The sequence below is a fragment of the Phoxinus phoxinus genome (genome assembly GCF_949152265.1).
Source record: "Phoxinus phoxinus genome assembly, chromosome: 11".
NCBI classification, from domain to species: Eukaryota; Metazoa; Chordata; class Actinopteri; order Cypriniformes; family Leuciscidae; genus Phoxinus; species Phoxinus phoxinus.
The window spans coordinates 24,587,952-24,609,112 of record NC_136886.1 but is presented as its reverse complement, the minus strand read 5'-3'; the positions used below and the strand labels follow the sequence as shown (position 1 = coordinate 24,609,112).

The window sequence follows — 21,161 nt, the reverse complement described above, 5'->3', positions numbered from 1 at the left end:
TATAAGTTTGAAATGACACGAGGGTGAATAAATATTGACAGAAATTTTCATTTTTGGGTGAACTATCCCTTTAAGCCCAGTGAGAAGAAATCAGGAATTGGAGGAGTGATGACACAGGAGTAGTATAGCATAGCCCTGGGTCAGCACACATTCACAGAGAAAGACAGATAACACATCCTCCTACCTCCTAACCAACTTTGCTCCCTGTTTTGCATCTGGATCTTATAGAACATGTAGAAAACAAATACCAAACCACAGCTAAAGAGAGTCTTAAGTGTTTTCTGAATAAACAATTAATCTATAGCTCATTTAAAAGATATTAGACGCGTTACAACCGAAATTACCCGGAACAATTTGTCCCAGGAACTTTCACCCCCCCAGACCTGTTACTTTCGGCGTTTCTATGACGGTCTAAAGTACCGTGAAGATTGGGCAAATTAGTCCAGTGATGTAGGACTGCACGCACCGAATTTGAAATGATATGCTACGTGGAGTTAACCAATTAAATGCGGCATGAACTCAACCAATCAACATGTTCAGTGCCCAAGTCCCACACCACAAGTACTACCTCGCATACAAGGACTTTCTGAAGGGAAATGTTTTACCCGGAACTTAATTTAGACCCTGGTTCCTGCGGTCGAAATACACAGAGTAAGTCCCTAGTTCCTGGGAAAAGTTATTGTGGTGGAAACACGGGTTTATAATTTCACGAGTTCACACTTACAAATAAGTCAGATGGAATAAATGGTATGCATATTTGGCGTGCTGTCCGAGGAGAGGGCTCCGGGCTCGGTATTCGGCCCGAACCCAGAGTACTCCCCCCGTATTGCTGGTTTAGGAAGTAACCAGGCGAGTGTGAGGAGACGGGGTGGTGGAGGGATGCTGAAAAACTGTCGAGGAACGTTGGTGAGTCAAATGAGTATGTATATAGGTCTCCACTCATGCTGATTGGATAGAAATGTTGATTACTGATTGTTGACAGCTGGTTGGAATGATGTGATAATTGGATCAATTATTTGAACGTGCTCCTCCCTAACTTTGTTTATAAAACATCATATGTCTGTCAATCAAACAAACACATACACTTTCCCAATGAATCTTATCTCACTCTAGTGTTCTATGTGTTAGGTTACAAACATTCATTCCTTTTGTTTATGCACTTAACATGAGACATTCTTCAAAAACTTTTATACCTACTTAAGACCTAATAAAGAATCCTACTTGGTCTTATAGCCTATAAGTGAATCTAGTTTTTTTTTTTGGCAAAACAAGAAAATGTTCCTGCAGGTAGAAATCAATGCAAGTTCTAAGTGAACTGACCACTAGTGTTATTGTAACGAAATTACAAGCAATAGCATAAACAAACACCACAGAAGAAAGACACAACTAAAATAAACAGTGCTTTTCAGGTTTTTCATGAAGGTCTAACTGAAGTTTTCAGGTACAGAAACTGAATTAAGTAATCAAATGTAAAATAACTCTTTACTGTATAAATTAACTATAGATTAATCCTTATTAAAGTTACAAAAGTTATTCAGACAACAGTAGTGAGAGATTTTTTTCTTTCTTTTGTTGTTTGATCTACATTAAGGACAGTCAGCAGCAGGTTTATTGGGCTACTGTCACTTTAAGACTTAATGCACGGCTCCAATACTGTTACACATGAGTTTTCTTTTTCAACTACTTATGTCCACTTAAGACCTAAACAGAACTTGCTCCATGTGTACGCGCTACTGATGTGTGCACACAGAAAACTTAAAGAAATTAGTTATCTTTATCCCAAGTTTTTCACTCTCACCCAGGGCCATCAGGCTGTCCTTACTGTAGAGCCCTGTTGAACAGGTGAGTTTAAACGCGAATGCACTTGTTGGCTGTAATGCATAGACAGACATTGTGTGAAGATATGGAAAGTGTCAAAATAAAGGTGCCTCTTACATTTTTTTATATACAGTAGGTATTGTTTTTTACGTGTTCCATCATTACACTGTATTAATCCGTATCAATGTTTTGTTACTGAGGACTCGGAGTAAATCATATTTTGTTGTAGACCTTTTGTTAAGGTCTTCCTGTATCTCTACTGGTGGAGCATGGCACTTTCAACGACTCCCAAGGAACATGCAAAATAATAGAAGAGTAAAACGAATCTTGAATGTATTGCAAGTGGCTTGGTCCCACTTTATATTAAGTGGCCATAATTCCTGTGAACTTAATAACTACATGTGTACATAGTATGTAATCACAGTTTAAGTACACATTGGTACTTAGTATCTACAGGTGTAATATTTGTGTAATATGTATTGTGTAATACATATGTAACATCCCACGGAATGGTATGTGTAAGTACAAATGTGTAACAGGACATTGGTAACAACACTTTTTCACTTTAGTAAGTACACATGTGTAACAGGAATTATGTAACTACATTTTGTAACAACAATATGTATTTACACAAGTTGTTCCACTTCCACATGCAGTCTTAAATACTGCAGTTACCAGTTTGGATATAAATCTATTTAATTGTCAACCATGTCAGTATGTTAAAAGCATCTTTACTTTCACAGTGGAAGAGTTTTTCTATTTTTATTTTAGGCAGTCTAAAGTACCTTGTGCTGTTTTAGTGTTAACCCAGCTGCAGGTACACTGAAGTTTTACTTAAGAATCTGTTACACTGTTGAGTGTAATGTGTATTAATAAACATAGTTTAGCTTCACTGCTTTTTTCCCCTTTTTTTGCAGTCCTCTATACTTTATTTACTGAGAAGTGATCATTGTTTAATATTTAGGCATTTTACCCATGCAATTGTTAAATTACTTTTAACTGGACAGTTCCTATGGAATTAACATGTAACATTTCACAATTTAATTGGGAAGTTCCTATGAAATTATCATGGAATTACACTGATGGTACACAACAATTACACTTTATATTAAGTGAACAGTTCCTGCAGAGTTACCATGTAAGTACACTGTTATTATAATGTTACACAGAGGTTTAGGTTTTGCAAATTACACAGCTAGGGATGGAAATTGATAAGATTTTATCAATATAAATGCCACTGACGCTTCTGCTTATCGATCCGATTCTTTAATGATTCTCTTATTGATTCCTGATATAACTGCTTCCTATATCTAATAAAAGAATTAGTTATAAATCTGTTTTTATAGGGTGGGAATCACTTACTATACTTAATTTTTTAAGGTATTTAAGGTATTTAATATTTAAGGTACTGGAAGTGTTTATTACCAACCTTGACAAGTCTGTGTCATGCAGAAAACAATAATAAATTGTTGCATCTTTTTTTATCTTTCAAAACCCTTTCATATACACACAAAAAGATCTTACATGTTTTACCACTCAAGAACCAGCAACATAGAAATGAAAGTCTTATCTGTTTTTGATTGATAATTACGATAAAAATGACGATGAGAAGGATAATGACGTTGAAAGTTCATTGACCACACTAGAGGAATCAATGTCCATGAGAGCTCAGGTCCAAGAACACATATCCCAAATCTTCCCAGTGCAAACCTTAGTGTTGATACCAAAACACCTATGTGGCATAATCCAGCTTCAGGATCCACAGCAGTGAGGGCGTAATCCAGTTTCAGGATCCACAGCAATAAGCCACATGGCCTCTAAACTCACTTCATAGACATCTTTCAGCCAAGTGTCCAGACAGGCATGTGTGACAGAAAGATAAATTCCACAGAATGTAGAGTCCTTCTACAAAAATAATCACATTAGGAAAATAACTATACATACATCAACCAGTAAACAATACCATAGTCAATATAAGAAAATAAACAATGCTTACTTCCGATTGAGCATCAAACTCAAAGTTTCCCAATCAGGACAATTGATTGTAGAAGTCATAAGTCATGCTTACTCCTCCATTACAAATCTACTACTTCTACTCTCTACACCCATTTTATACCTGAGAGTATTACTCCTTGTTGCCCCCTCAGGGTGTGTAGTATAATTACAACAACCCCAAAAAAACCATGTTAACAGATTTGACTGTTACACTGATAGCACTGTGTGGAAAAAAGTATTCATATGCCTTTTCGGCAAAAAAAAAAAACAAGTGGTTTTATTTGTTTTAAAGCTAACACTTGACTAAGAAAACTGAATAATAAATAAGATTTACAAAACAAATAAATAAAATCTTCTGTAAACACAAGCATACAGGTCAGAAACTCTTCCTCTCAGGGTTCTGTCACTTCTGTCTGGTCTATTTCTTGGTTTTGTGACAGAGCCCTGACACTCCTATGTTGTCTTGTATGTGTGCCTTGTTTCATGTGATTTCATGTCTTGTCCTGTACTGTGTAGCACGCAGCTTGTGTTTTACAATAGCTGTGTGCTTTTATGTTGTCTCGTTTTGTGTGAGCACATGGCTTGTGATTTGTTTTACTGGCCATGTGCTTGTGTTCTAGTCGTGTTTGGTGTGAGCACATGGCTTGTCATGTATGTTTCTTTTGTGCCATGTGCTCTCCAGTTAATTGTCTAGCCCCTCCCCTCTTGTTACCTGATTGATTGATTTGCCCCACCTGTCCTCCCTCGTTAACTGCTTTGTTTGTTCTCCCTATTTAATCTCCTTGTGTTTTCAGTCCTGTGCTGTTTCGTCGTCGTATGTACGCCGTGTGTTTCCCTGCTGTCAAAGTCAAGTCAAGTCAAGCCTAGTAAAGTCTGTCTTGTTTTCCCCCTCGGGGCAGTTTTTGTTTGTGTTTTGTTTATTTTTATTATTAATAAAACCCATTCTCCTCAATTGAGTCCTCGCTTCATCTCCTCAACCCCAAACCCTGACACTTCCTCCTAATATAGAATTAAAACTATTCTCTATAAAAACAGGGATGGAATAGTCATACATAATACAGTGTTTTCGTAGAATATGCCGGTTATTTGTAAGACGCCAGTGATATTTAACATTACATTACCCTGTTCAACGGAGGTTACGGTGCTGCTAACTTGGGCAGTTGTACGCAGCGGATCAAAAACAAGGCATTCCTGCAATAGTACCATGGTGTGGCGAGCAGTAATCACGCCACCGGCCTCGCTCCGTTCTCTCAGGGCCCTCGACCTCGTCCTACTCGCCACACATGGGAAAATATATGTTTAAGCATGTTGCTTGTATTTGCACCCTTACACGAAATAACAGCCTTGCAGTTATTGCAAACGGCACAATTTTCGTCTCGTTTAGTAAAATAAAGCCAAGCTTTAGATCGTATCTTCCTCTCCATGATTCCCTCCTTTGCTCAAATTGCTTTGAGGTTATAATGCACAGATGCGTAGGATGTCGTGCTATGGTGCTAGATAAAGGACAAAAGGGTTCACGTCTGTATATATGGCTGGGACTCAGAGCAGGAGCATCGATAAGAGGACTCCTTAACGTCGAAGGCATACAATATCGATCGTTCATAAAACTTAGAACCGGTTCTCGAGTGTAACCGGTTTTCAATTCCCATCCCTAGCAGTAGCCTACTGTGGGTCCCCAAGACCAGAGTTAAGAGATCCACTGTTATAGATGAAGGTGAAGTCCAACAAAATATGACATTGATTAGTCCCTGGAAGACAACTGGGGCATTGATCAAACTAAAGGGCATAACCAAATACTCAAAATCTTTTCATTAATACAGTCCAGGTATTATGCATTCAGGCCATCCAACTTTGTAAAGTTGGTGGCTCCTTGCAGTTACAGAGCAGAAGACAAGTCCTTCATAGTGAATATGTGGTGGCAAGGAGACACCCACCTTGCTCATGAAGAATAAACCTGGCTCCGCAGGCCATGAATAGGGACAGATTAGGCTGACTGCCACTACCTCAGAGATGTATTTTTCCATGGGTCCAACTGGTGCAGATAATGTGAAAAGTAAACCATGATGTAAAGATATAAAGTGAAGAGGCCACCATGAGGCAAAGATGTGCAGGAATATACAGACGAGTATATTACAAATCAATCAATCTCCTTTCAGTGGTTACTTAAATGCTCCGGCGGTTAATTGAAAGATTAGATGGGGTCACTCCTCCCGAAATTACATTGTGCACTTAACGAAAACCAACTGTTGATAAGTAATAGGCACCTAAAAGAGACAGGGATCTTCTTTTACAAAGTTTGCAGCTGAATAATGACTAATGGCTTGCTGCAACATAAACAAACAAAGTTACGGATGAGTATCTTATCCTTTATTTTCAACAACAATCCATTTAGACTCAATGACATTTGATTGTCTAATATTCTAATATTCAACAACTCCCCTGACGAAGGGTAAAAAGAAGATGTGCTTCCCTGCAGTAAACTAGACGATAATACTTCTTCATCTCCTTGGAGAATTTGGAAAAAAATGACAACAGGGAAGCGGTCTTCCTGCACGGCCACTCCCAGCAGTAAGCAGCATGATGATGTTAATGAAATTTGCTTTGAGGGTTGATTGATGGAAACCAGCAAACACTTGAAGAGGAATCAATTTAGTTGAGACTGATGAGACTGGCTGCATAAATCTCAGACTTTCCCAAAACCTTGCTGAGCCTCAGTGGACAGCCTTTCTCTGATTCCATGCTGTCTAGATTGTAATGCCAAGTTTGAACGAGGAATCACTAGCAGATGGTCAGTTCACAGATTTTAATGAGAATTATCCAGAAAAAGGCAAACAGAAAGAGCTGCCAACAAAGGGTATCTGCAGGGCAGCAAGGCATGCAAACAGACTAGCACCAGCAGAGCATAGTCAAAAAACAGGTGAAGAATCTAGGAACCAATGAAACACAAAGACAAAGCATAGGGAATTAACCGAATGGGAATGGCATGACAGGTGAAACAAGACATGAGTGATTACATAAATGATGAATTGCCCACGAGGTTGGGAGTCTATATGGAAAAACAGATGCATGTGACATAATAGATAACAAACATTATACTTAAACTCCCTAATGCAGTATTTCTAAACACCGGTCCTGGGGAACCACCGCTCTGCACTGTTGCACAAAGCTAGCTGAATAAACTCGGAGTTTCAGAGTAGGTTTAGAGTTGACAAATCCAGATAAATCCAAATTGGTTTAGATCAGGTTCAGTGATCTCACAAAGCTCGGTATAAACGTTCTCTGTCAACTCAGGTTTGATCCAGAGTTTGCGATTAACTCTGAAGCGCGTGCACCTGAAAGTGTGACATGTGCGGCAAACAGCCAATCTCACAGAACATCAGTTTGATTGACAAGGCAGGAATAAACATTGCTGCTGCAGCCAAAGTTTGAGAAGGCAGCTGAAAGAAAAGATCTGACTTTATCAATGCATGTAAATCAAAGAAATGGGCCTAATAATTATAGGTTCACAAAGAGCTCAAATGAATACACATTGTTCAAAATTATATATATGAATACATGTATTATACTTATATTAATTTATTAGCAAAGTTTAATATGACTTGTCAATGAATAGGCTATAATAATTATATGAATATAATAAGATTAATTAAAAGTAAGTATACTTCATATAATATAAATATAATAAATAATTAGCAGCACATTTTTTCAGTATAAACTGTTTTAATTTGGAGCGAGACAGGCTGGGGGAGTGTCTTTATTGCATCAGATACATGTCACTTTGCTCACAGGGGATTGGTCCATTTTGGGTTTGCGATCTGTAAGTCTCTATCTCAGAATAAAACCGTTTGCCGTTTAGCAAGTTACCATGGGGATGAACACCGCTAAAAACCAATCCACCTTCTTCAGCCTGAAAAAACATTTGGCTCAAACTAATCTCGAACTTACCTGGGTACCAACTGAAACCAGCTTTGAGCAACAGGCCACTGATTCAAATCATCAGCTCATTAGGAGAGAGCTCCATGAACTCAACTCTGTGTGTCAGATAAGAGAGACTTCAGAGAAAGTTTCACTGTCTTCCTTGCTGTTTTAATAATAGCACTTTCGAAGACTCATGTTGAACATCAGCCAATTTAACAAAAATGAGATTACACACGTGAGTCATAATAAATCATTGTGGGTTTTGGGAGCAAATACAATTTACAGTAAAGGATGATTTACATAAACAATAATTTGCCATACACAAGCAATATTTTATATTTAAATAAAATATAAAACCACTAATAATCTGATCTGCATATGACACTTTTAACTCTGTGGCCTTGTGTCAAACTTACACCCATAATTGTACACCTTTCTAAAATTCAGTATAACTAGGCTTGGCACTGGAATTTTGTAATATTACCAGAGAGGTAACTTTTCGTAAACTAAAAAGTTTCGGATCAGGATCAGTTTCTGATCAGTATTTTTATATGAGAAGCTAGCTAAATTTGAGGTAAATAATCATAATTAACTCATAATTAACAATAGCAAAACATAACCTCCAAATATATCTGCATAAACCCACGCTCTCTCGGTCTCTCACACACACTATCACTATGTAATGAACTTGTTGAAGGGATAGTTCACCCAAAAATACAAATTCTTTCATCAATTACTCACCCTCAAGTTGTTCCAAACCTGTATGAGTTTATTTCTTCTGTTGAACACAAAATAATACATTTTTAAGAATTTGCGCAACCGAACAGTTGTGGGGCACCACGGACTTTTTTCCATACTATAGAAGTCAACGGTGCCCCACAACTGTTTGGTTACATGTGAAGACAACATGTCTTCCTTTGTGTTTAGCAGAACAAATAAATTCATGCAGTGCAGCTTGAAGGTGAGTAATGATGACATGATATGATGAAATGATAACTATTCCTTAATGCCGGATTGTTAAAGGGGTCATGACATGGTTTTTTTTATTTTATTATTATGTTCCCTTAGGTGCAAATATAGTATTACTATAGTTTTTTTTACAAAAAACTTTTAAAATGTAGTGATTTATGACCTTTTCCCACCCTGTTTCTCATCCTCTGAGTCAAACAGTCTGTTTTGGGGGTGTTTCCCCTTTAAGAGTTCAGTGTTAACGCCCACTGTTATGATTGGCTAACGTCAGTGCCTATGCATCAATTATTAACGCCCCCAGCCAGAACATTTGCGGATTCGGCGCAACTGTTTAATAGCGGGTGATGCATGCGAAGCGATGGCTCTTGCAATGATAAAACCTTATTATGTTTGAGCCGGAATCAGAGGAAAATGAACGATCACCACAACAACGAAGACTGGATCAGCCCGTGTCCACATGGAAAGTGAAACTATTTTGAATTAATAAAAAAAAATTAACCCGAGACACTTGAAAACGGATTATTGTTACATAATTTTCCTATAGCTTAATTTGCTAACAGTTTAACATTATTTAACTAATTCCAATGAAATGATAGGGTGTACCACGGACAAAAATGCATGCACAGGCCATATTTGAAGATGCAGCATTGATAAAGGCAACATTTTTAATTTTCTATCACATGTAGGCCTACTAGAAAGGCGACATATTTTCAAGATTCTCTTATACAAATGTGTTTATATTAGCCATGGTAAAAAGTAAGTTTGCGTCGTCGTTGTTGAGCCCAGAATATTCGGCACGGACTTATCTTTGAGCAACAGTTTTCTGGCAAAGCTAAGCATCATATTGGGATTTTTTCCTCAAAACAGTCATCCTTATAATGTATAGAGCAAACACTTACATTAACACTGCCGTGACTGGGACGTCCGCAAAAAATAAAGTGCATCCATTTTTCCCTGACGACTGGATCTTTCAGCGTATTTAAAAAGTAGTTTAAAGTTTTAAATACATTACTTACAGTTTGCGTCGTCGATGTTGAGCCAAGAATAGTCGGCACGGACTTATCTTTGAGCAACAGTTTTCTGGCAAAGCTCAAAACAGTCATCCTTCAAATGTATAGAACAAACGCTTAAACTAACACTGCCGTGACTGAGACGTCCGCAAAAAAATAAAGTGCATCCATTTTTCCCTGACGACTGGATCTTTCGCAGCGTATTCAAAGATGTTGTTTGTCCACAGCCAGGAACAGCACATCTGCGGCATCGTAACTTCCCTGTACACAGACCCACTCGCTGTCCGTCGACTGAACACTTGTGAGGCGCGCGGCGCGCGGGCGCGACGATGATACGAAATGAGCGTAGTTGCCTTGCGCTGAAAGCGTAGTTGTCTTGTGCCTGGGGGCGGTCATATGCAAACGCTGGTACGTCACTTCGTACCATGACGTCACTTCTTACCATGGATCCAGAACGAGCTGTATTTAGAGCTTGATTAAATAAATGATTCGTTTATAATGGGGAGGACGTCTTAAGCTACGAAACTTGCAGGACGTTTTAATGGTACAAAGACCTCTTATATACCAAAAGATCAAGGCAAATTTGGTTTCTCATGTCATGACCCCTTTAAAAAACAAATGCCGGAACACAAAAACTCAAAATTAAGCACTGGGTGGTTGCAGGGTTTAATGGAAAAACACCTGAGTAGGGAACGGAGACGTTACGACGCATGACGATGAAATGGGGTTCGCTTAGAAGCCTATCATCTTCAAATAGTAATAAAACGAGCCAATGGCAAGCAAATGCCATGGGTCTGCTGAATTTGCATAGCGTAACTCTGCCCCACCTCGTGGGTATAAAGGAAGTGCGCCGGCAACATTCAGATATGTTTCTTCACTGAAGGAGCCAAGACTGAACTCAAGCTGTTCCAGTAATAACAGCGGAAGTGGCAGGAAGACATAACGTCTCCGTTCCCTACTCAGGGACTGTCACTTCGAGTTACGTCGAATGATGAAGAAATGGGGCTCCCAGACCAATCACGCCACCTCGGCTGTCTTCCAGTGCCCTGCGTAAGTCGCCCAGAGGGGGAACCATGCACATGGCGGCACCTAGCCAATCGCAAAAGCTGCCGGATGCATAACTCTGGCGTTGACATCAACAGCGCTGGAGGAACTCAGGGCGTTTGAGGCTCACCTCGTGAGTATATAGAATATATAGAATATAGCACGTATCCAGTCCGTGGAGTGGAATGGCGAGCAAGCGAAGACACCTCCGCTCTACAGATGTCTGTTAGCGAGGCGCCATGCGCTTAGAGCCCAAGAGGAGGCCACACTCCGGGTGGAGTGGGCCGTCACACCAAGGGGGCACGGTCGACCTTGCTGCTGGTATGCCAAAGCAATGGCATCCACTATCCAGTGGGGCAATCTTTGTTTGGAGAGAGCCTTTCCCTTCAGCTTCCCACCATAACAGACAAAGAGCTAGTCTGAGGTCCTGAAACACTGCGTTCTGTCTACGTAAGTACGGAGAGCGCGTACTGGACAGAGCAGTGCCAAGGCTGTGTTTGCCTCCTCCAGGGGTAGCGCTTGCAGGTTCACCACCTGGTCGCGGAAGGGAGTGCTGGGAACCTTGGGCACATATCCAGGCCGGGGTCTCAGGATCACGTGAGAATAGGCCGGCCCGAATTCCAGGCATGCTTCGTCTACAGAAAATGCGTGCAGGTCCCCTACCCTCTTGATGGAGGCCAATGCAACCAGGAGCACTGTCTTGATTGACAGGAACTTAACCTCCACTGATTGCAGAGGCTCAAAGGGAGCACTCTGCAGGGCAGTTAAAACCACTGAGAGGTGAACGAGAGGAGGGCGAGGAGGATTTAGTCTCCTCGTGCTTCCCCACGGACTTACCCTCGACTGCGTCATGATGTGCGGCGATAGCGGCAACATACACTTTCAGGGTGGAGGGAGACAGCCTTCGCTCCAACCCATCTTGCAGGAAGGAAAGCACGACACTGATTGGGCATTTTCTGGGGTCTTCTCGGTGAGAAGAGCACCAGGAGACGAAGAGGTTCCACTTCAACGCGTAGACATGCCTCGTGGACGATGCTCTAGCGGAAGTGATGGTAGCCACCACCGCTGGTGAGTAGAGTACTCAAACCTACCTCGTCCCGTCCAGGAGCCACACGTGGAGGTTCCAAAGATCGGGACGAGGGTGCCATAGGGTGCCCCATCTCTGAGAAAGGAGGTCCTTCCTCCCAGGGAGGTGCTGTCGCAAGGAGTACAAGTTCGGAGAACCAGGTCCGGGTGGGCCAGTGCGGTTCAACCAATATGACCTGCTCCTCGTCCTCGCCCTCGATCAGGGAGTAAAACAGGGTGCAGTGGAACGAGTCGTGGGAGGCAAACAGGTCTACCTGAGCGTCCCGAACTGATCCCAAATCAGCTGAACCGACTGGGGATGGAGTCTCCATTCTCCAGGAAGAGGTTGAAGCCGTGAGAGCTCGTCGGCTGCACAGTTCAGGTCTTCCGGGATATAAATGGCTTGAAGCGACCTCAGATGCTTCTGACTCTATAGGAGGAGGTGGCGGGCGAGCTGCGACATACGGCAGGAGCGTAGACCATCTTGTCGGTTGATGTACGCTACAGTCGCGGTATTGTGTGATCGGACTAGTACGTGCTGGTTCTTGAGCAGCACATGGAAGTGGTGCAGAGCGAGACGTACTGCCAGCAACTCGAGGCAATTGACATGCCATAGGCGGTGGGGTCCTGTCCAGGAGCCCACGGCAGCATGTCCATTGCACACCGTCACCCTCAGGTCACCCTGGCCACCAGCCTCAGGTCACCCTGGCCAGATTGTGCCCATCTGAGTCAGATAAAAGTCGACCACAACCAGAAGGGCACGGGCGATGCATCTTTAAAAAGACGTGCCACGTGCTGCTTTTTTAGAGAGGAAGAAAATCTCTGCAGATGTTGAAGCGACCAGGGAGAGAACACACACACACTGGCAGATCACTGCTCAGATCGCAGGGAATGTGCACTCGCTGGAACTCGCTGTCACACCAACACATGGAGAGAAGCTTGTCTCGAAGAGAAGTAGAGTTGAACTCAGAATGGCTTGTGGAGTGAAGAATACACTTGGCTCCGAAAGCAAAAACATATCTACATGTTGCTGGCACCCTTCTTTTATACCCACAAGGTGGGGCGGAGTTACGTTATGCAAATTCAGCAGACCCATGGCATTTGCTTGCCATTGGCTCGTTTTATTACTAATCGAAGATGATAGGCTTCTAAGCAAACCCCATTTCGTCATCATTCGACGTAACTCGAAGTGACAACGAAAGGGAACTTAGTTGATGGAAGTAAAGTACAGAAATTCGCCATTGGATTGAGAGTTTGAGGATGATAAAGATGGCGACTTTTTAGAGGATGTCAATTTAATTGAGTAGTAAACCCAAATATTTGCATTTCTTTCTTCAGTGGAAAATAAAACTTAATAAAACTTAAATATTTTGAAAAAAAATTTTGAGAATATTTGTAGTGTTTCCCCCCCCTTTCTTCCATACAGTGGAATCCAATGGTCACCAAAACTGTTTGGCTACCAGTGCATACAGGTTTGGAATGAGGATTCAAAGGGTGAATACATGATGACATAATAAATTTTTTTTTGTGAACTATACCTATAATTTCTGTCATTTTATTATGCAGGATGGGACTACACACAGACAAACCTATAAATATAACAGTATCCATCAAATCCAGCCAATAGGCCTAATTGGAGAAGATAAACAGTTTAACAACTAGTTGTTAATTTTGGCTTTGCACACACATTTTTATACAAGTGCCGTTGTTACTATTTGAATTTTTTTGAGAGTTGATTTGGCTGTAGAATGTGATTGTTACTATAATTGCCAAAAAGACCCCCCACAAAAACCTGTAGGTATAGCACTCAGAAGAGGATTATATTTATCTGCAATGATTCCTTAGTAGTCCTCAGCTTTTATCAGTGACAAACGCTTTGAAAGTTAAATTTAAAGGGGTGGTATAATGCCATTTTCACAATATGTAAAATAAATCTTTGATGTCCCCAGAGTGTGTATGTGAAGTTTTAGCTCAAAATACCCCACAGATATTTTTATATAGCATGTTAAAGTTGTCACTTTTTGAGGGTGAGCAAAAATGCACTGTTTTTGTGTTTGGGGTCCCCAGGACAGGTTTGAGAAGCACTGCTTTAATAAGTAGGACTGCATGTGAATGCATAACAATGTGAAATTACCAATTGTGACTGCTTCACATAAACACACAATAGTTATGCTATTGCAAAGGCATTTATATTACACACAAAGTAACAAAACAAAGGAGAGTAAAATACCATTTCATTATCACTAGAACCGACAGAATCAGTAAATATTTAATGTGTGAAGTTCCTTGTTAAGGATTAAAGCTACATGCTATGACTGTATGCTTAGTTTATGGAGGGAATGGATCAACTGATAAGAGACAGCAAAGTTAAACTGTACAACAATTAGGTTTACTCCAACCACTCATAGAGGCTGATGGGGAAGAAAATTGCTGTTAATAATATTCTGATTTAATTTTTACTGTATACATAAAATACCAAGAATCAGGTGTACCAAATGTGCAGAGTGTAGAGTTAACACTGCAGATATAATATTGCGTGTGTGCATGTGTGTTAAATGCCTTTGTATACCGTAGAAGCTTTCATTAGCACAGAGAAACATTTACTTATCAATTTTCGTTTACAATGTTTTATAATATAATAGTCTTGTACATGTTAGACTCACATAGCACTATATTCATGGAGTATAGAACAGGACAGGACAGATATTTGCTTCCATGCTCTGCAACATAGCTTTTAACACATGCACCCTTTTTTCATGCAGTCTTTTCCTGCTAAAAACAATAAATGTCTTGCTATTATTTTTTGCTTATTGTCTACCCATTGAGTGACATTCATAAATAATATGTGTGCTAAAATGGGGATTAAATAATCTAAGCTCATTTCTAACCATGACAACAAAGAGTACATATAGTAAGGAAGGTACTACAAGACTTCAACACTTTTTGTACCACAACAACTTCACACAACCACACAAGCACAAGATTCATAGCAGCAGAACAACTTACCCTGGATACTGCCAAATCTGTGAAGACAGAATAGAAGTGGTTATTTAGTAAGGTGTGTGTGTGTGTGTGTGTGTGTGTGTGTGTGGTCCTGGTGAACCCTCTATGGGGACAAAATGTCCCCACAAAGATGACAATATCTGGAATCCTTCAAGTCGCAGGGCTGAGCAGTGGTTAAATTGGCTTTTATAGGGAGGGGGAGCCCTTATTTACGGTGAATGGTCATCATTCAAAATTGCGCCGTAAAATGACTTAACACCAAAGGTGCTATTTTTCCGGTATTAATGTGCAAGGTAGGGTTAGTTATTCAAACAAAGAGAAATACTTTACAATTCTTACTTTCAAAACTTACTTTATTATTATTTTTTACCTTTAATGTTCATAGACAGGCAACGGATTTCACGCTCGGAAAATGTATGAAATTTAATATGTTTGAAAATATTGGTTGGAAAATGTAAACATCTTTTTAAATAAGAAAATTATGTTGATTCAAGAGAATCAGGGCCAATTTCTTTGGCAGTTTATGTTGTTTGATTTAAGCCTAAAACAGGCAACGTGAACCACAAGTTTCATAATTTTTATTGTCTTTTTTGGGGCATAAGAACGACCTTTTCATCCTTTTATCATTTGCCTCTGCGAGACTCTGTGTTTTGTCAAGATTAGAAAGTAGTTAAAATACATTTTGTAATACAAAAACCTGACACCACCCACTAGGTGAGGAGTTCGCTAAAAGAATTTAAAGTACCATTTTTATGGTAATTAACATAAAAGACATGAGATGATTTTTTTTGCTTATCATTTTCCACTCTTGCCTGTTTAAGGTTTAATCACACTGATACGCAGTGCCGTAAACAGGGTTTTAAAAATAAAAAGTTCCAAAAAATTATCCTCCTAGGGGGGTTCGGGGGCATGCCCCCCAAGAAAATTGTGATTTTCCTGATCTCGACATGTGCCTTTTAAGGTGTTTTGAAGGCCAACAATGGACAACAGTAGCTTTAAAAGCATGTCAGTGGTCAGTAGCATGAAGTATTTTATCAGATAACAGATTCTTAAACATGAGAATCAGTTTAAATGTCGCAATGAATGATCCACACTAATGGAAATGCAGAATGTTTATGCTTATTGTTGACAATACACAATCACATATTGAAACGGGAATGGCCTTAAATAAGAAATGATTCAAGAATTATTTAGCAGATGTTACAATTCAAACAAATGCCAATGCAATCATTCTGTGTCCAGAGGCATATGAGCAATTAGTATGAGCATCAAATATCAGTTTCAGATACTTTTTCTTTCCTAAATTAATCAATATTTTTGGACTAATCTGTTTATTTAATCAATGGTTCAATTGCTCACTCATAAAGACAGTCACTTGTCACCGCCTTCTGGCTTAATAATGCAAGTTGCGCAAACACGAACAAGCGGAGTGATACAAACAGTGAAAAGTCGAACACATTCGAGGTAACGTTATACAAATATATTTATACAATAATAATGGCAATATATTTAATAGGGTGCTTGTGTTGTTAAATTGAGCTTATAGTATCCACTGTCTTTGATCAAACTGATTATTTCTGTCAGTCATTTAAAACTTCTATCGAAGCTGTTTAGATTAGCTACTTGCATTTTATCTCGCACTGTATGGCCGTTACCTGAAGCGTGAAGCGTCACGTTGGGATTCGCGCTCGGCTCACGCTTCTGTGAACATAAATCCCACTTGCTTTGATTGGACTCAAACATTTTGACATTGATGAGCGGGTGTTTATAAGGTCAGTTATCGTCGCGATGGGCGAATCATTGCAGCAACAAATTAGAGTTAATATTAGGCAATTATTTCACAACTTTCATTTTATACACTCAACAAAATGTATATATTTGGTACTGAAGTATACGGAGCTGAGCTCCGGTAGGGTGTGTTGTGGACCCGAGGAGGTGGAGCTGCGCTCCGGCCCAATTTAACCTCTGGGGCTGAGAGAATGGGACTAAGTGAGCTCACGCCGGCCTATATCCCGCTTGTCATAAAGGATGGCAGCCTCAGGCCCATCCCTCGATCTCAGGCATCTGAACCACCCCCTTATGAAACGGCCGCGTTCAAGATGTTAATATTTGAAACAAATCCTCTCGTAAGTGTGTCCAGGGGATTTTTTTTTCTCAGTGGATCTGATAGATGCCTACTTTAATATCCAGATAGCCGCCCCATCACAGACCGTTCTTGAGATTCATGTTCGAGGGAGTGGCTTACCAGTATACCATCGGACTGTCTCTGGCTCCGCGCACTTTCATAAAGTGCATGGATGCGGCCCTCTCCCCTCTGAGACAGAAGGAAGTGTGCATCCTGAATTACCTCGACAACTGGCTTGTATTGACCCAGTCGGAGGCCGAGCTAGACACTCACATATCCTTGCTCCTCAGCCATTTGAAATGCCTGTGACTCAGGATCAACATTGCCAAGAGCTCACTGTCAGCGAATCTTGAATCTGGGAGCAGTTCTGGTTTTGCCCCAAATGCGGGCCACGCTTACACCAGTGCGTGCTTTGACGATTCAGTGGCTCACGCCATCTTTCAAGGTCAGGGTCTCACCCCCCCTCAGAACATTTCAGAAGATGGCAACTGCAACCTTATGGTATAACTGCATTATCAGTACGTTTTGGAAGCCTTCGTATCAGGGTGGACAATGGCTCCATCATGGCCCTGGCCCCTTGTAAGGATCCTTGTATGTTCCAATCTGGCGTGAACCTGGGGTCAGTCTCCAGAAGGAAGGTGGTCTCGACAGATGCCTCCAACAATGGTTGGGGAGCTCTGTGCGAGGGCAGGCCGACTTCTGTCTGCTGGTCGAGCACGGAAAAAATGGCTGCACATCAACTGCCTGGAAATGCAGGCAGTCTTTCTGGCCCTCAGAACCTTCCTGACAGACCTGAAAGGATACCACGTCTTAGTCCACTCAATAGTATTGGTGTCCTACATAAACCACCAAGGTGTCACCTTTGGCTTTTAGCTTGCTTAGTTGGGGACACTTAATATTCAAGAATATTATTGATCTGGCTGCATTGACACCATTATATGAGAACTAAACTGAGCTGGACAATGACATCACTGTTTTCTTCAGAGCGGCTATATATATATATATATATAAAAAAAAAAATTATAAAAAAAAAAAATATATATATATATATATATATATATATATATATATAAATATCCCACTTTTCCTGTGGAAAGTGGACCTCAAGGGAGCGTTAAGGAACCCTTCCCTACTGTTTAGTAAAACAGCCAGAAAGATTTTTCTAAGGAACGTCTTGCTGAGTACATCTAAGCAGACCAACTCTACAGACAGAGGTTAATGAATAATGAATAAGATTTAATGAAGGGTTTAAGTTTAGGGGTCAAGTACAGTAGAGTGGGTTAAAGGCAGAGGGAACACATGGAAGGTGGGGGAGGTTTAGCAACCTCCCACACATTTTTTTTAATTTTATTTCCAGTACCTATGGCCCAGAAATCACAGATGTTTTGCACACACACTCTCTTCTTATTTCTGTCGTCGTTGCATTTACCCTCTGACCAAATTAGTTAGCAGAAAGCAAGGGTGATAGAGGACATGCGTGTGCCATGACAACTGTGGATAGCTAAGTTGCTGGGGAGAGAAAAGGAGATTCTCTCATCTTCCTGGAATCTGACATGTAACCATGACAACTTCCCTAGTTGATTTGGAACATGTTAAAGGTGGGATCAGTAGTTTTCCGACACCAACATCAAACGTGTCAGCCAATCAGCATTAGGGGGTGAATGACGGTGGAGGAGAGAGAATGAGCAAGAGGGAGATTTGAACTGAAGAAAGACTGCAGAAATAGAAATGAGACACAATATAAAAGAGAAAAGCTAAGAAGAAATTACTGGAAAATAAAGGGTTATGTCTGGGCAAGAGCTTTAGAACCCGTGTTAATATTAGAAACGCTGTCCAGCACTGGAGAGAGCTACGTGGGAAGGCCTGAAAACAGACGCGAATGTTGCTTTGATTCGGGTCCACACGTGAGTAACACTGGGTTCGAGTGTCATTGTGTGTCTGGAGCTGCTGTGCTGTTGGCAACTAACAACCAACTCTTGTTTGTAATTACTATTGTGTTGTGTACGTTATTTGTTTGTGCTTTCTTGTCATTCGTTCATCATCTGCGCTTTATTTTTCGTGAAACATTATTCTGTTGCACTTCTGTATAAACAGACATCCACTCTTGGATTGCGTAAATCCAGTTAGTGAAAGTCTAAGGGCTGTTAGGATTGGATTGTGAGTTTTTTTTGTGTGTATGTATGTGCAAAACAAGGGTTGTCCTTTTAAGGGTACTTGCCCAGTGACAACCTGTTGTACCTCTAAATACAACTTTTGCACTTTTTTGTGCACATTTTGCACGTGCATCACTTCTGCTGATGATAACACTCTCTTCTTCAATTAATGTTTGAGTTTTGCAGTTACTCCATAAGTCTCATCCATTATTGCTCACTCACATGTGGATCTAGTGCTACCAATCTTCCATGCCTGCATATCCCCATTTGGAAGGAGTACAGCTTAAATATGTGACATGAACAAGCAATGCTTTTACATTTGAGAGTTGCAGCTGAAATTCTTCTTAAACCAGAACCTGAATTGATTTAAGATTGGATTGCAAAGCACTTGGTCTGTTCATGATTGAATAGTTATGATGGCCAAGTGTAAATATCCCCAGGCACACAAGCTTACTAATGCCGAGTTCACACTGCACGATTTTCAAAGTAGTCGGGTCACAGTTCTTTTCACACTGCACGACTATCAATCAGTTGCTGCTGTGTTCACACTGCACGATGGATCGGCGACAGGAGGTTTCACACTGCATGACTTTACAAAAGAAAGAATCGCCAACAACTTCTGTCTGGTCCACAAACTACGTTTCACAAACACGCGAGAAGTGATGAGGAAATAACGCAAGATCACATGTGCGTGAGACGGGAATTAGCCTGCAAGAAGTTTGCGATCCAAATTGTCTGTGCGCTGTTCTGCAGCGAAAAAGAAAACAGAGTATGCAGGGGGAAATGGTTGGGGAGACGCGGGTAGAAAGGACTGTGTGTTCTGCAAAGAGAGTTGGGGTAAATAAATAATTTTTAAATGTTCTGCTGTTGCTGTTGGTCAAGCAAATGTTTGTGCTTTGTTTCTGTTTGATATAATTGTAAATATATATATATTACTAGATAAGGAACTCCCGCACACTATCGTTACTTGCAATTTAAAATTAATGTTTATTAACACACAACGTTTCGGTCACACGACCTTCATCAGGAGTATACCGATAATAGGACCAACTAACTTGTTTGGTCCTATTATCCGACGCACCTATCACCTGCAGGTGTGCGATGGAGTTTGTTCACTAAATATATATATATTAAAATACTGATATGTGGTCTATAACTCCTCCCCGAACTCCCCGCTGCTCTGTATCTCGCTCTCTCATTGGCTCTCGGTCATCGCCGATGTAGTTTTCAGTCAGAACACTTTCACACCGCAGGATTTTGAATCGCAGACAGGTCCAGATATTTAGCTTGCCAAATATCTCACGTCGGCGACTCGTCGGCAATTCTCTCAGATCACGTCTTTGCTCATTCACACTGCGTGATTGTCACTCGCGTGAACGAGCACCGATTTGCCTGTGATTTTGGGCATTTGTCGGCGATTTCTCAAAACCTGTCGGCGAGCGAAAATCAGACCTAAAATCGTGCAGTCTGAACTCTGCATTACACATCATATCAGTTACCAAAGAGGAGCAAAAAAAACAAGATGATGGCACCCTGAAGCTATCCCAAACATATCACAAAAATGTTTTGTCATATCAAACAATAACCACTTGATTGATTGGCTATGAATAATGTTATCTGCTTATTTTATAAGGTTGCATGCATAAACAGTGATCTGTAGGCCACCCCTTACCTTTATTTTCAGCCTTGATTTCTTCGTGCATAAAGTCTTTCCGGCGGTTTCCGAGGACAAAAGCAAGAAAGGACAGGAAGAGAGCATCTAGGATGCCGATGATGGCCAGTATGTAAGCCCAGCGAACTGAACAGTTTCCCAGTGTGTACTTTCCTGTTTCCTCTCCGCACATATCCCGGATGACCTCTGCATCCCAGCCATCTGGGAAAATCAAACAGCCCAGCACCAGGCACACAGCTGCCAAGAGAGAAAGGTTGAGAGACTTAGACAAAGGTTGATTTAACAATTTTTTTTTACTAAAAATAATATTCATTAAAAAAAAGAAAGTAGATGTGTGATTTATACGTACACTAATCACACATCAATTAAGGCAAATTAATAGTTTTGTC

At 40.6% G+C, this 21,161-nt stretch overlaps 1 protein-coding gene across 4 annotated transcripts in view; it reads right to left on the bottom strand.

The window, feature by feature from the left end:
* lhfpl4a (LHFPL tetraspan subfamily member 4a) overlaps positions 1-21,161 on the bottom strand; it is a 64,005-nt gene that overhangs the window by 5,367 nt on the left and 37,477 nt on the right. For 2 of the 4 annotated variants that reach the window (XM_079629701.1, XM_079629702.1), the window contains exons 2-3: positions 20,773-21,009; positions 14,826-14,842 (exon numbers count right to left, since the gene is read on the bottom strand). In XM_079629701.1, the coding sequence (XP_079485827.1) occupies positions 14,826-14,842; positions 20,773-21,009 (254 nt within the window). Of the gene's footprint in view, positions 1-14,825; positions 14,843-20,765; positions 21,010-21,161 lie in introns of all 4 variants that reach the window. The other 2 variants (XM_079629703.1, XM_079629700.1) reach the window with 2 other exon arrangements.